Source organism: Ahaetulla prasina, chromosome 7, assembly GCF_028640845.1.
Source record: "Ahaetulla prasina isolate Xishuangbanna chromosome 7, ASM2864084v1, whole genome shotgun sequence".
Lineage (NCBI taxonomy): Eukaryota > Metazoa > Chordata > Lepidosauria > Squamata > Colubridae > Ahaetulla > Ahaetulla prasina.
This window is the reverse complement of record NC_080545.1, coordinates 16,535,420-16,551,305: the sequence shown is the minus strand read 5'-3', so window position 1 is coordinate 16,551,305 and position 15,886 is coordinate 16,535,420. Positions and strand designations below refer to the sequence as shown.

The 15,886-nt window shown below is 44.4% G+C and overlaps 1 protein-coding gene across 3 annotated transcripts in view; it reads right to left on the bottom strand.

Annotated features, from left to right (window-relative positions):
* Positions 1-3,059, bottom strand: part of EFCAB6 (EF-hand calcium binding domain 6) — a 144,264-nt gene extending 141,205 nt beyond the window's left edge. For all 3 annotated transcript variants that reach the window (XM_058189880.1, XM_058189882.1, XM_058189881.1), the window contains exon 1: positions 2,838-3,059. In XM_058189880.1, the coding sequence (XP_058045863.1) occupies positions 2,838-2,877 (40 nt within the window). In that variant the 5' untranslated portion in view covers positions 2,878-3,059. The remainder of the gene's footprint in view (positions 1-2,837) is intronic.
* Positions 3,060-15,886: the final 12,827 nt, after the last annotated feature.

Below are 15,886 nucleotides of genomic sequence, written 5' to 3'. Positions count from 1 at the left end.
ATAGAATAGAATAGAATTTTTTATTGGCCAAGTGTGATTGGACACACAAGGAATTTGTCTTGGTGCATATGCTCTCAGTGTACATAAAAGAAAAGATACGTTCATCAAGAATTCTAAGATACAACACTTAATGATAGTCATAGGGTACAAATAAGCAATCAGGAAACAATCAATGAGGGAAAGAATAGAATAGAATAGAATAGAATAGAATAGAATAGAATAGAATAGAATAGAATAGGATAGGATAGAATAGAATAGAATAGGATAGAATAGAATAGAATTTTTTATTGGCCAAGTTTGATTGGACACACAAGGAATTTGACTTGGTGCATATGTTCTCAGTGTACATAAAAGAAAAGATACCTTCATCAAGGTGCAACACTTAATGATAGTCACAGGCTACAAATAAGCAATCAGGAAACAATATCAGTATGAATCGTAAGAATATAGGCAACAAAGTTACAGTCATAAGTGGAAAGAGATTGGTGATGGGAACGATGCGAATATTAATAGTAGTGCAGATTAGTAATTAGTTTGACAGTGTTGAGGGAATTATTTGTTTAGCAGAATGATGGCATTCGGAAAAAAACTGTTCTTGTATCTAGTTGTTCTGGTGTGCAGTGCTCTATAGCGTCGTTTTGAGGGTAGGAATTGAAACAGCTTATGTCCAGGATGTGAGGTATCTGTAAGTATTTTCACAGCCCTCTTTTTTATTTGTGCAGTATACAGGTGGTCAAAAGCTGGAAAAACCAACTAGAGAAAATTAAGCAAACCACCCAAGAGGAAAGCCACTACAGGAAGTCTTCAAGTTAGGACCATAATTGAGCCCACAATTTCAGTCATAATTTGTGAGGTCATAAAGCGGGTCACCACATGACTGGACCGGATTTTATGATCTTTTTATTCCAGCGGCTGTTAAGTGAACTCCGCAGTAAATCTCAGATACATGACTATGGGGCACTGCAAACGGCCATAAATGAGGGGCGGCTGTTGAGTGACCAAAATGCACCACGTGACCTGGAGGTAGGAAGGCCCATACTTCGGAATGTTGCAACTGATCATAAGTCCCATCTTTCATAATCTGTCGTAACAAATGATCAATAAGCAATCAGTCATAAGTGGAGGACTACTTCAGCACTAGCAAAAAAAAAAGGGGGTAGTTTTAAACCTCCTTTTAGAGACACACACAATCTCCCAGGGACAGAAAGTTCCAAAGCAGAAAAGTTGTTGTGTGGTTTGCCTCAAATCGAACTGACAGAGACCCAGGTTGATGTACTTTGTGCCAGAATACCAGTCTGCAATTGTACATTGGTGCAGGTGGATCAGTTCAAGTGGCAACTTTAGCGACCCACCTAAAAGTTTACCCCACACCACAGAAGCCTCTGAGAGAGAGAGGAAGATAGATAGGCAAGCACAGGCTGTTCTCTCATTTCTGCTTTTTCATGGGAAACCATCCAGGCCACCTTGTAAATTTCTTAGGGAAAATATACAGAAAAGTGGCATAAATTTATTCTTCCAGTTGAAGTAGCAGATGCAGAGGGATTTTGAGTGCCTCAAAAGTAGTTAAAACACTCAGCATGGCTGGCTGGGGAATGTGGGGATTTGAAGTCCACCCATCTTAGTTATGTATGGGGGGGCTTCTCATGGGGCTAAGTTGTCCCTTATGTCCCTTATGAAAGTTTAACATATAATAATAAATACATATTATTTATAAAATAAATATTATTTCACACTTTAATATATTAAACACCTTTTGTTTCAGGCTCTTACAAATCTAAATATCTCTCACACACACTCATATCTACACAAAATGCAGTATTTAATTTGTAATTATTGCTATATGTTCATTTTATTTAATAACCATATTGTAAACTGACCAGATGTGATTCTTAATTCAAAAAAAGGGACATACTGTATTGTAGAAAGCAATATGAAAGGGTAAATACAACATCAAAGTGGAACAAGGTGAAACAGAAAAGTTTTTATGTACAGTATTTAGTTTATTCAACTAAACAGAACTCAATCCATCGATGGATGAGTGGATGAATGAGAAAGAGAGAGAGAGAGATAATAGATAGATAGATAAATAGATAGATAGATAGATAGATAGATAGATAGATAGATAGATAGATAGATGAAAGGAAGGAAGGGAGGAAGGAAGGAAGGAAGGAAGGAAGGAAGGAAGAAAGAAAGAAAGAAAGAAAGAAAGAAAGAAAGAAAGAAAGAAAGAAAGAAAGAAAGAAAGAAAGAAAGAAAGAAAATCTTGCTGAGGCCATGATTAAAATTACAGTTGTTCCAATGAGTGGAAATACTATATATCGGTGATGATGTAAATGTGCTCACTTGGAATATTTGCACAGGATGCTACAGGTTGGTACTTCTAACTAGTCTCTGTAGTTGGTTGCTTGCATAACTTTGTGTGTTCTCCCTGCTTGTTCGTTTGTTTGGTTTGCCTGGGGCAGTTTGTGGTTCAGCACCTTTGCTTATTACTTACCTACTTATTACATTTGACACCTGACTTTTTTGTTTCCTTAAGCCGATGTCGGTTGCGTAAATTCAGGAAGCAGATTAACTCTGTTCACAAGGAAACACAGACCAGGACAATCGCACCTTGAGAACAACCTGATACTATGCAGAATTAGCGCTGCCTCGAAAAGGCGAGATCAAGTTCCACTGCATTGCCGGACGGCCCAACCCTACTTTCTCAAGCTAATCTAATCTTGCTGGGGTTTATAAGAAGCCAGCACCGAGACTGCTGTTTCTGGGCTAATTCTTATCAATAATCTCTTTGCAAGAAAAAGGAACTCTTCGTTTTCCCGACGCAGAAGTAAACCAACCGTGTCTCTCTCCTCCTTCTCCTCCGTTCGGCGACGTCATTATCGGGCAAAAAATAAGCAGCGGTGCCCGGGCTGGAGAGCGAGAGAAGGAGGTTCCCACCGCTAGCGGGAGAAAAGATGCTCGGAATGCCCGCGTCCCGCTTGCAAAGTTGCACTTCGCGGCTTCGCTGCCTGAATGCGGCGTTGCCAGGACGCTGTAACCACAGCAACGCGGAGCGGCTCCCCGATTGGCCGAGATGTAGCGCGGTTGCTTAGCACAGGGGTTCTCCAACCTTGGCGACTTTAAGCCTGGCGGACTTCAACTCCCAGAATCCCCCAGCCAGCAAAGCTGGCTGGGGGTATTCTGGGAGTTGAAGTCCTCCAGGCTTAAAGTCGCCAAGGTTGGAGAACCCCTGGCTTAGCAACCGTAACTCGCGACAATTGCGCTCACGTGTCTTGTTCGCGCCGGTGCCCATCCGTGCGCCCGCCGTCCGAAAGTCACGCGAAAGGATTCCTGCGGGGGCTCTTCTCTCCCCCCCCACCCCACCCCGTATTTCTGACTTGGACTCCTCGGAATTCTTCCCCTTTCGAGGGGCTTTGCTCCTAAGCGCAAAAATCAGGTGAGAGAGAGCAGGACTACTGGGTGCAAAATCAGGAGAGGGGGACCCTGCCCGGTGCACGTGGGAACTCGCGAGCGGGCGCGGCTCGCCCTCTGGGTGCCAAAGCAGCCCCCGTTTTGGTTAGAGCAGGGATTTTTCCCGTTGAAAGCTTGGAAAACGTTCGCATCCTCCCAAACACGTCCTGCGCGTGTTAATACTCCTGGCACAGCAGCTCCAAGGGGGATGCCGGTTAAGGTTTGCGCTCTAAACCAGCGTTCCTGAACCTTTTCTCTTTCCCTGCCTGGATGGGGAATTCTAGGGGTTTGAAGAGTCCCTCTCTCTTTAACAGCTTTGACTAAAATCAAAATCACTCCTCCCTCTGCTGTTTCAACAGAGCAACCTTATTTATATGGGCATGTTCCTGTATATTTCCCTAAGATATATTCCTAGGGTGGCCTGGGTGGTTGTCCATGAAAAATGAGATTTAGATAAGGAGGGGAACAGCCTCTCTCTCCCTCCCTCTCACCCCATTCTCTCCCTCCTTTTTCTCTCCCCGTCACCCCATTTCCCTCTCCCTCTCTCCCTCTGCTCCCTCTCTCCCTCCCTCTCCCTCGCCTTTCTCTCCCTCTCACCCCTTTCTGTCTCTCTCCCTGTCTCTCCATCCCTCCCTCTCCCTCTCTGTCCCTTCTCCCTCTCTGTCCCTCCTCCCTCTCCCTCCCTCTCTCTCCTTTTCCTTCCCTGTCCCACCTCCCTCCTCACTTCCTCTCTCCCTCTCTCCCCCTTCTCTCTCTGTCTCCTCCCTCTCTCCTTCCCTGATCCCCTCCCTCTCTCCCACCCCTTTCTCTCCCTCTCACCCCTCTTTCTCTCTCTCTTCCTCTCCTCTCCTCCCTCTCTCCCTCTCTTCCTCTCTCCTTTTCCCTCCCTTTCCCCCCTCCCTCCCCTCTCCCTCTCACCCCCTCTCTTCTCCCTCCCTCTGTCTCCCTTTCTCTCCCTCTCGCTCCCTCATCAGAAGGGATGGTAAACCACCTTAATTAGTTAGCATTTTTAGCATCATAGACACATGCTGGCAGATGCTGGCAGGCATGTCGTAGCTGAGCTACTCCTTCTGTTGGCCTATGAGGATGACCAGACTGCTGGCAGAGATGCCTCACTAAGGTGATGGTTCGCATGTGCCTCAGTCATCATAACTACCCGGAGGCCCGACGCCATCTTTTCAAGAGGACCTGACTCAATCCTGGTTTAGTAGATGGCAGGCATATGATTCTCGTCCATAAGTTCAGCCTGACATTTTTGAGGGAGGCATCTGCAAGGATGCAATTTATCCACTCACCAGGAACCTGCTTATGTACTATGCAATAGCCATGTTTTCACATCCCATTCAGCCAACTCGATCATCAGACAGTGCGAAGAGACCGTCTGAGGAAGCAGATGGTAAAGTTGGCATTGCCCTCTATGGGCGTTCTTCAAACCTTCAAAACTCTTTGTGATTCGTGATTTCGGCAACCTAAGACTTCGTTGCCAGCAGAGGAGGAGAAAGATGGGTCTGGTGCCTTCAAGATGATGGCAGAGGCTTTCCAAGGATTAACCTCTAGAGAAGATGAAACAGTCTTGGCTTTTGGCCTGTGCGCTCCCATAGGGAGAACCTCCTCAGGGTGCCGTCAGTCAAACAATGCCGACTGGCGACCCCCAGGGGGAGGGCCTTCTCTGTGGGGGCTCCTGCCCTTTGGAATGAACTGCCTCCCGGGTTGCGTCAACTCTCTGACCTCCGGACTTTTAAATGCGAACTCAAGACTTTGTTATTCCATCGCGCGGGGCTAGCCCAATGAAATTTTAATGGGAGCTTTTATGATGGTTTAAACCCTAGTTTTAATTTTTTGGCCAAATTTTAGAATTAGTTTTTTAGTATGTTTTTAACTTTTGTTTATTGCTATGTGGTTTTTATATTGGTTGTGAACCTCCCTGAGTCCTTCGGGAGAAGGGCAGTATAAAAATTGAATAAATAAAATAAAATAAATAAATAGAGCATTGGGGCAAAGGGGAGTGATCTTGTCCGTTTCAGAAACATCTTGTTCCTGGATAGGGCCCAGCAAGGGTTTGTTGGACTTACGGAGGTGAAAATCCCCATCCAGTTTGTTCATCTGATGCTACCAGATTTCTTTCTTCCAACAGTCAACTTTACTGGGCTGTTTCTAGTATTGGGCGTGAGAGTTTATTCTCATATGCTCAAAGAAAAACAACCGCTATCAAATCTGTCAGTGTATAAGGGTTCATGAATTGGAATACACATGGTAACAGGTCAGCCAATGAGGACTGTTTGGTGACCCAGATGGCTCGGAGCCTGGGCGTGGCTTTAGGTTCACTGATCTGTATATATATGAGTGCTTCTGTGATTATTGATTCTGTGCTTCTGGATTCTGAGTTCTGGTTCTGGCTTCTGCTGCATAGGTATTGTATATAAAGAAGTTTCTTTTGTAAATGAATCCTGCTGAATTCTTTACTTGTGTGCTGGTTGAATTGCTGCAAACTCTAACCAAATCTACTTCCACTTTTTAGTGATTGATAGGAATCAAACCAGGGGTGAAATCCAGCAGGTTCTGACAGGTTCTGGAGAACCGGTAGCGGAAATTTTGAGCAGTTAGGAGAATCGGCAAATACCAGCTCTGGCTTGCCCCAGAGTGGTGTGGGAATGGAGATTTTGCAATATCCTTTCCCCATGAGTGAGGTGGGAATGGGGATTTTGCGGTATCCTTCCCCTGGAGTGGGGTGGGAATGGAGATTTCACAGTATCCTTCCCCCTGCCACACCCACTGAGCCATACCATGCCCACCAAACCACACCCACAGAACCGATAGTAAAAAAAATTGGATTTCACCACTGAATCAAGCTGTACAACCAGTGGTAGGTTTCTGCCGGTTCGCCCTGGTTTGCACAAGCCTGATGGTGAGCTGAGAGCGAATCGGTTCGCTCTGACCATCAGCTGGACCCTCCCCCCCCCGCCCCTGCGCTATACCTACCTATATTAGTTCGTTTTTAGCCCAGCTGATGGGCGCGGCAGAATGGATTGCCGTGGCTCTGCTGTTCTGACATGCAATGAGCTCATGCTGTGCTTGCGCAAAGCACGGGCAAGGTGTGCGTGTGAACCGAAGTGGTGGTTACACCGGTTGAAACCCATCACTGTGAACAACCCATTGAGAGATGTCAAAAATAAGAGCTATCCTATCAGAATGAATGTGTGGGGAAGGTCATAAAAGTCAGGGCGGTGCCCAAAAGATGTTTATGTCCCACCCTTTTAAATGGGTGTTGCATATGGGGATTTTGTGCAGTCACAAATGCCTTGATAATCAGTTCGCATGCTTGTAATGTAGGCAAATTCTAACTGTTCTTTGAGGGAGGTACTTCAGCTGCCTGCAGTTCCTGGAGTCTCTGTGTGATTTCAGTACCCACAGAACTCCTTTTTGGAACACTGGGATTCTCTCTTACAATACAGGTAGTCCTCGACTTACAACAGTTCGCTTAGCGACCAAGTTCAACGGCACTGAGAAAAGTGACTTGTGACCATTTTTTCCCACGCTTATGACCTTCTGTTGTGGCTCCCGCCCCCGAACCTGGCCCCATGCCCGAAAGTGCCTTGGAGCCAGGCCTGCTGCCAGAAAGTGACTTGGACAGTGAGGGGGAAGGGCCATCAGGACTTACCTCGGAAGTACCGGCCTCCCTGGATCAGCTCCAGGAGCCAGAAGCAGGCCAAGTGAAAGAGATAACGAGGCCTCCTTCCCCTGACTCTTTCTCCCCCCAGGCCACACCTGTAGACCCAGCTGACAGCAATCAGGCTTGGCTCAATCCCAGGTTTCGTAGGCAGGAGAGAAGAGAACAACAGAAGCAGGGGAGGGGCAGGCCTAGGAAGTGCTGAGTCATGGAGCCACACCCCACAGGATATAAAAGACACCAAGAGCTGGTGTGTCTCTTTGTATCAGGCAAATCCACGGATTGACTAGAGCTGAAGGTTGTGACTCACCAGCGTCTTGGCAGCCAACGAGGGCTCTTGGCAGACGCTGGCTCTTTTGCTGCCAGAGCTGATAAGAGCCGGCTAATTAAGCCATCATTGGGACAGAGGTAAGGAGGACATAATACCTTCGTAGCATCCCCAGGGACATATGATCAAAATTAAGATGCTTGGGATCTGACTCACATTTACGATGGTTGCAGTGTCATGTGATTCCCCCTTTTGCGACTTTCTGACAGACTAAATCAATGGGGAAGACAGGTTCACTCAACAGCCATGGTACTAACTTAACAGCTGCAGTGATTCACTTAACGAATGTGGCAAGAAAAGATGTAAAATGGGGCAAAACTCACTTAACAGATTTCTCACTGAGCAACATAAATTCTGGGCTCGATTGTACATTCCATAGCAGAGGTTCTGGATTCTTGCATGTCTTTTTAATTTATTTTAGCCCAAGTTTGCTTGGGGGTTGAGGGCGGGAGTGGGGAGGACCGTTGATATTTACACAAATCCATACACTTCCAGCTGCACTGAAAATAAGTTCAGTCTTCCCACATTCTTTCTTTTCAGGTCCTGTAACAACCATTTGCTAGAGCAGGGGTCTCCAACCTTGGTCCCTTTAAGACTTGTGGACTTCAACTCCCAGAGTCCCTCAGCTAGCAAAGCTGGCTGAGGAACTCTGGGAGTTGAAGTCCACAAGTCTTAAAGGGACCAAGGTTGGAGACTCCTGTGCTAGAGGCTTTGACAATGCCAGGAAGCAGAGTAAGGGGACAAGACAGAAGTTCTTTCAGTTTCCCGTGACTTGAGTGATGTGAGAATTGAAGGATGATGGTGTGAGAGCAGGGGTGAAATGTAAAATTTGTTACTACCGGTTCTGTGGGCGTGGCTTGGTGGTGGTGGGGGTAATGTGACTGGGTGGGCGTGTTATGCTCGTGTGTGCCTCCTCCACGCATGTGCAGAGCCTTCTGTGCATGCGCAGAGGGTCAAAAACAGGACATGATGATGTCTGGGCAGGTGGGCGGAGCCTCCCACCGCAGGTGCTACCGCTTCGCTCGAGCCAGATAGAACCAGCTGAATTTCACCACTGGCTTTTTCTAAGATCACCCCTTCTCCCCTCTGCTTTCCAGTCTAGTCAAAAGCGATGCAATTTTGTAGGGGTTCCCAATCAAATCTAACCAGGTCTGCCCATATTTATCTGTCAGGCTCCTTGGCTCAAACTCAGCAGAGGTTCCCAAGCATGGGGGGAGGGGGGCCAGCAGATGGCCTCCCCAAAAATGTCAAGATGGCAACCACAATGGCAACATATATGACAAACAGGTGGAGCCCTCAACACAAAGCAATCTCTCTAGCTTGTTTGCATGGAGCCATTTAATTGCCATCTGTCCACAAGAACTGGGAACTCTTCTTCTACGGCAGTTAATTCTAGTAAATTTATCTCCCGTGTTTTAATGGATGTTTAGCCTTTTTGGCTATGGAATTAAGTGGCTCTTGAAACAGCTAAATCTCTACCCTAAGAAACTCCAGTTCCCAGCATAACTCCTCCATTACCTATCCAAGATCAACCAAACTCAACAGCACTGATATTTTGGAATATTCTAAACTACATAAAGATAAAGGTTCCCCTCATACATATGTGCTAGTCGTACCCGACTCTAGGGGGCGGTGCTCATCTCAGTTTCAAAGCCAAAGGGCCAGTGCTGTCCGAAGACATCTCTGTGGTCATGTGGCTGGCATGGCTAAATGCCAAAGGCGCATGGAACACTGTTACCTTCCCACCAAAGTGGTCCCTATTTTTCTACTTGCATTTTTTATCTGCTTTCGAACTGCTAGGTTGGCAGAAGCTGGGACAAGTAACAGGCGCTCACCCCATTATGTGGCACTAGGGGATTCAAACCGCTAAACTGCCAACCTTTCAATCGACAAGCTCCACTTCTTAGCCACTGAGCCACCACGTTCCTTATTCTGAACTACTGTAATAGAAGTAAAGGCTTCTCCAAGTTGAGCTTCTCTTCTCTTCCCACATAAACATATTCTTATAGTTTCTGTGGTACGATGCCAGGTTTTTGGGGTGGTTTTTTTTGGCTGGGCTGCTTTTTTCAGTTTCCAACCTAGTCTGTCGCTCTAGAGCTGTCTATATCTAGAGCAGTGCTTTTTAATCTTGGTAGCTTGCAGGTGTGTGGACTTCCAGAATTCCCCAGCCAACATGCTCATCTAGGGATTATGGGAGTTGAAGTCCACACATTTTGCCAAGGTTGATAAACACTAGATCACAATCCAGATCATCTCCATTTAATCAGAGTTAAGAACAGCCACTAAACTCACCTTCCTGTTTAACAAAGGAAATTTTCCAGATTGATTATAGACAAGAGTTTATCACTGGTGATCAGCAATAAAGGAAATGCTTGGAAATTTACTTCTTGCTGGCGTTTCTTATTTTTAAATTTCTTCAATTTAGAACCTCAGTTGGGACCAGAATTTACATAACTAAACAAGGGCATTGTTAAGGAAGTTGTGCCTGATATTATGATCTAGCCATGATTGTTAAGTGAACCTCTTCAGTTAACTGAACCCTGCGGTCATTAAACAAATCCACCTTCCCCTAGAGATTGTACTTGCCAGAAGTCTGGGAAGGGTGTAGATGATGATCCCAGAACACTGCAGCCATTATAAATGCATGCCAATTGCCTACTGCCAGTAGACAGCTGTTCTCTGATTATTTCCTTGCCTATATTTTGATCTGTACCTGTTCTACCTTTCTCAGCGCTGCTTTTGATAGGTTGGATTATTTTTTCCTTTTGTGTAAAATACGAAGAAGGAATGGAGCAGTTCTGCTTTCTCCCTGCTGCCTATCACCTTCTGGCCATCTGCTTCCATTAGTGAACTTATTATTTCCTTGACTTTCTTCTTTTTCCTTACAGATTGAAAGCAGCTTGTTTATTTGTTTGTTTGTTATTTTTGGCATTAGTTACCAGTCTTCGTTCACTCTGGCCCCTGTTTGGTTTCCCACTCCCTGCAGAGTTTGTTTCCCAGTTTGTGTCAGGGTAAATAAAGTCTTCCTTTACTACAGTGGCATGTTTTCTGTACATTTCAGCTAACTAATTAGCAAACAGTTCATCTATTTCCTCTGGTTGGTTGGGTTGCCAATCAACTAGAGGAACTAGAACAGCAGTCATCAACTGGTGGTCCTTGGACCACTGTGGTCCGCCAGAACATTTTGGTGGTCCACAGGAAAATTATTTGCATTTTTTAATATTGCACTAAATCAGGGGTCCTCAAACTCGGGCCCCTGGGCCGGATACGTGTTATGAACATTTATGTTGCTCCAGAGAGTCTCCCCCTTCGGGGTCTTTTTGTGTGGGTTAAAGGGGGACAGAAATTCCGACTTGGGGTCTGCTTTGGCCTCCTGATGCAGGGCTTTGGACAAAGGCTGAAGGGAAGTGCTGCTGGTGGTGAAGAGCTGGAGGCCTTTGTTCCAGTGGGATTGCATCATGGCCTGGAACTGGCTGACCATCTCAACCCGCTGAGCCTCCAGGCGCCGGTACCTGGCCTTGCACTCCCACAGGTCTTCCCTCTGCTTGGAAAGCCTACGCTCGTAGTCCTCAGTGAGGTGCTTCTGCTGAGCCTCCTTCTTGGTCAGATCCAGTTTGAACTGAGCTGCTTTGCCAACTTTTTCTCATGGTAGCTGCTTAGCTCCAACAACTGCTTCCTGTTGGGGCCCTAAGAAACCTGGGTGGGGAGGCAAGGAGTGGCTAGCAGAGGAAGGGTGAGTAGAGGCCGGAGAGGTGCCCCTCAACGTGAGTGACATTGAGTTGGCCACACCCACCCAGTCACATGACCATCTAGCCACATCCAGCCAGCCAGTCATTAGGCAGATCATATTAGTAGTTGGTGGGATTTAAAATTATGAATTTAGTGGTCTCTGAGGACTGAAAGTTTCAGGGACCCCTGAACTAGAATACACACCTACTGTACAGCAAAGTCATTTCTTTTTCCTCTAATATTTTCCCAAATACTTTCAAGAAAGATTTCAGACTAGACTAGACTAGACTAGACTAGACTAGACTAGACTAGACTAGACTAGACTAGAATAGAATAGAATAGAATAGAATAGAATAGAATAGAATAGAATAGATTGGCTAAGTGTGATTGGACACACAACGTCATTGCCCAGAGGATCATTGGTTGCCCTCTCCCCTCTTTGGAAGAGCTTTATAGCTCCTGCTGCCTTAAGAAAGTTCAAAACATTCTTAAAGATCCATCTCATCCTGGCCACCTATTTTTTGAACTATTACCATCTGGCAGATGGTACAGGATAATAAAAACAAGGACAAAGAGGCTGAAAAACAGCTTCTATCCCAGGGCAGTAACCATATTGAATTCTACAGTATAGTGCAATATCGGGTTTTCAATTTCAATTGTATAGAATGTAAAGGATGTATGTTTTTGTTTTTATGGTTATAGTGTACGCTGAAGACGGCATTTAATTTTGTTATATCATGTGCAATGACAATAAAGTAAACTAAACTAAACAAGGAATTTGTCTTCGGTGCATAAACTCACAGTGTACATATGTACAGTGTAGTTATTTCTTACCTATAATACAACCAGCACATGTGAAATGTTATGGATGCTTTGTCCTTTCTCGGTTTCCTCCCACACTTTTAACATGTTTTGGGAAATTTTAAAATATGTTCGAAAGGTTTTTACTTCTTTGTACAGCATGGAATAACTCCGTAAGAAGCAATATAAAAATACATTAAAAATGCTACTATATAAATCAGTAAAGATAAATATACCCTTTGATTTTGTTACATTGGGGTATCCAAAGGACATGGTTTATAGCTCTGGTTTTAGTAGGGCTGTTTGATCCACACACTACCCAAGTTGCATCTTGCTTAGATTTTTTAGAAGATCAACCAAGGTATATCCATTTGTTGTGCTATATTTCAGTAAACAAGACTTCAGAGGATAATTAGAACTGCAGAAAAAACAGTTACTACCAACCTGCCTTCCATTGAGGACCTGTATACTGCAGGAGTCAAAAAGAGGGCTGTGAAAATATTTACAGACCCCTCACATCCTGGACATAAATTGTTTCTACTCCTACCCTCAAAACTACGCTATACAGCACTGCACACCAGAATAACAGTTTTTTCACGAACTTGCCATCATTCTGCTAAACAAATAATTCCCTCAACACTGTCAAACTATTCACTAAGTCTGCATTACTATTACTATTAATCTTCTCATTGTTCCTATCACCCATCTACTCCCAATTATGACTGCATGACTGTGACTTTGTTGCTTGTGTTCTTACGAATTATATTGCTATTGTTTCCTAGTAGGATTTGATTGCTTATTTGTACCCCATAACTATCATTAAGTGTGATTCTTGATGAATGTGTCTTGTCTTTTTATGTACACTGAGAGCATATGCACCGAAGACAGATTCCTTGTGTGTCCAATCATACTTGGCCAGTAAAGAATTCTATTCTATTTTAAACATAGTTCAATTATTTTAAAGTCAATACCAAACCTTCCCCCCACACACTCCTTCACCATAACACTTCTGATTTTCATTCTTAAATATACACACCTTGTGTTTCTCTGTCTAGCAATCTCACTGGAATAGGAATCTGAAGGTTGGTCAAGAAGATCCCCAGATGATTCAGTTCAACTCTTACTTAAATTCCTGTGGGTTGACAAACTGAGTTGAATTCCAGAAGCAAAGCCTCATAAGGCCTCCCAAAGAGGCACTTAATATAACCATAGTTGTGCTTTTGATGGCCTTGGCAGGCAATTGAGAGCCTTGAACACACAGCAGAAGATGGTGTAGCCTTAGTCCTGGTGATGTCACAATCCATCACAGATACAGACTTAGCTAATCCACTGATGATGTATCTGGGTTTCAGAGACTAAACTGCAAGCAAAGGGACACACTAGAGCAGGGGTCTCCAACCTTGGCAACTTTAAGACTTGTGGACTTCAATTCTCAGAGTTTCTCCCAGAATTCTAGGAGTTGAAGTCCACAAGTCTTAAAATTGCCAAGGGTGGAGACCCTGCACTAGAGGGGAATGGGGCAACTTGCCACAGCCAACTTGCTGCGGCCGAGTCACCATGGCCACGTCGCCATGGCAAACTTGCAACAGCCAAGTCATCACGGCCAACTCGCTGTGGGAAAACTCACCGCAGGACAATTTTGACAACTCGTATTTATTTAAAATAAATAAAAATTAATTTAATTTTGGCCATTCACATTTCATTCTCTCTCTCCTTTTTGCATCCTTTCTTTAATGACTCTATTCCACCGTATCTTTGATATTAGTGTAACTCTTGTCTCACGGTGAGCCGTCCTGTGGCGAGACGGCCGTGGCGAGTTGTCCTGTAGCAAGTTGGCCACAGCAAGTTGGCAGTGGCGAGTTAGCCACGGTGAATAATCATAGACTCCGCTAGGAGGTAGTGCAGTCCAATCATCTGTGCTTGATTTTGGATTTTCCTGCAAGGGAACCTACAGCCCAGAAACCTGATGGAGAATAGGAATATGTGAAAGTAAAGTCTTCAGCTCACGCTCAGCAAGCTGAAAAGTTGGGTTCTAAATCTAAATCTATAATGAAAGCACCATCCATCTTCATATTTTTCCTTCTTTGCTTAGGCTTATGAGTAAGTGCAGGCACCCCCTCTCCCCCAAACCTCTCTGCAAGCACCTAAGAGTGTACATTGTTTCATATTGGGGTTTATCCTGAAAAAGGACAATCACATGATCACAGCTGCCAACTTGACTTTAAAAAACAAAACAAAAAAAACCCCTACCCCGCCACTCTGCAATACATATTTCTGAACCCTACTACTGTGGATTTGCTGAATATATACCTTATTCTTCATTTGTAATAAAAAACACAGTTTTCATGTTCAGAGGCAAGTGATCTAAGACAGGGGCCTCCAACCTTGGCAACTTTAAGCCTGGCGGACTTCAACTCCCAGAATTCCTCAGCCAGCTGGCTGAGGAACTCTGGGAGTTGGTCCGCTAGGCTTAAAGTTGCCAAGGTTGAAGACCCCTGATCTAAGATATGAATATAGGAAATTATCTTTTGAGAGTCCTCCAAGAACGTTAACTCTTTGCTCCGCACTGGAGGGGGGGGGGTGGAGAAATGGGGAAATTGTGTTTAAAAAGATAGATCTTTAAAATAACAAAAGAATAATTAATAAATATTATGCATTGTTTTCTTCCTCTCCACAAGTAGGGATGTCACCAAGGGGTGGGATTCAGCCAGTTTGGACCGGTTCTATGCCCCGGTGCTATGCTGGCCTATTTAGCTGCATTTTTTAAGCCGCGCACAAGCTCACATTTTCGGTGCTGCGGCGAACCGGTTGTTAATTCATGTGCCTCCCACTTCTGGATGTGACTACAGTTGTGGCTTGAGCTCATGTTGCTTTTTTTTGGTGTCATATCACCCTCTGCTGGACATTTGTTAAATACTTATCATGACTAAAATTACAGTCTTCTCGCAGTCAGCCAGATGTTCAGATCGGATCTGGCATTTTTTTTAATCCACTTTTCAAGTCCTTCTGAAGGACTGGGATAAGCAGATGTGGATATTTGATGGTGTTAGTAGGCATCGTCGCAGGATATTAAACTGTTCCTAGTAAAGCTTACTATTATCATGGTCTGTAAACCCAGGATTTCTAGTCTGGGAAATCAATATTCCAGCATAGTACCGTGTTACTGTATTCAAATCAAAGCAACTGAATTGAATTGAACTCACAGGGTTGGAATTCTGGGGCAAAATAGGATCCCAACACCAAGAGCGATTTCCAGAACTTTGTGATAAGAGAATGAATGAAAGAAAATATCACAGGTCAGAGTAGTTTTAAGAAGATCTGCCCCTCCTCAACTCTTTGCGTATCTTGTAATTCTGTTTGCAGGTAGTGTGCCGTTTAAACCAATTATCTTGTTGGACCAGGCCAATAACAATGAGCAGAACCACAAAATATAGCATCCAAAGCACGAAACGTTTCAGGACCTGAACAATTTGTCACGCAGAATGTATAACACAAATTTGCACAAATTTGGGTGCATGAAGCGAAACAAGCGTGCCAGCAGAAAGGTAGAAGAATATATATTCATGATCAAGAATATATCATGAATAACATGAGTGGCACAATGACCTCAACTATCTCATAAAAGAGTCAAGCAGGGATGTCCACGGAGTGTGTGAAAAAGGTCAAGAAGATGGTATATGCCACCCAGACACACTTGTTGAGATGGCGATAAAAATCAAATAGCAAATTTTCAAGAAGTACAGGTAGTCTTTGACTTACAGCAGTTCATTTAGTGACCATTCCAAGTTAACAACAGCAATGAAAAGGTGACATGACCGTTTTTTCAGATACCTTTGGAGTATCCCCGTGATCATGTGATCAAAATTCAGATACTTGGCAACTGGTTCATACTTACGACCGTTGCTGTGTTC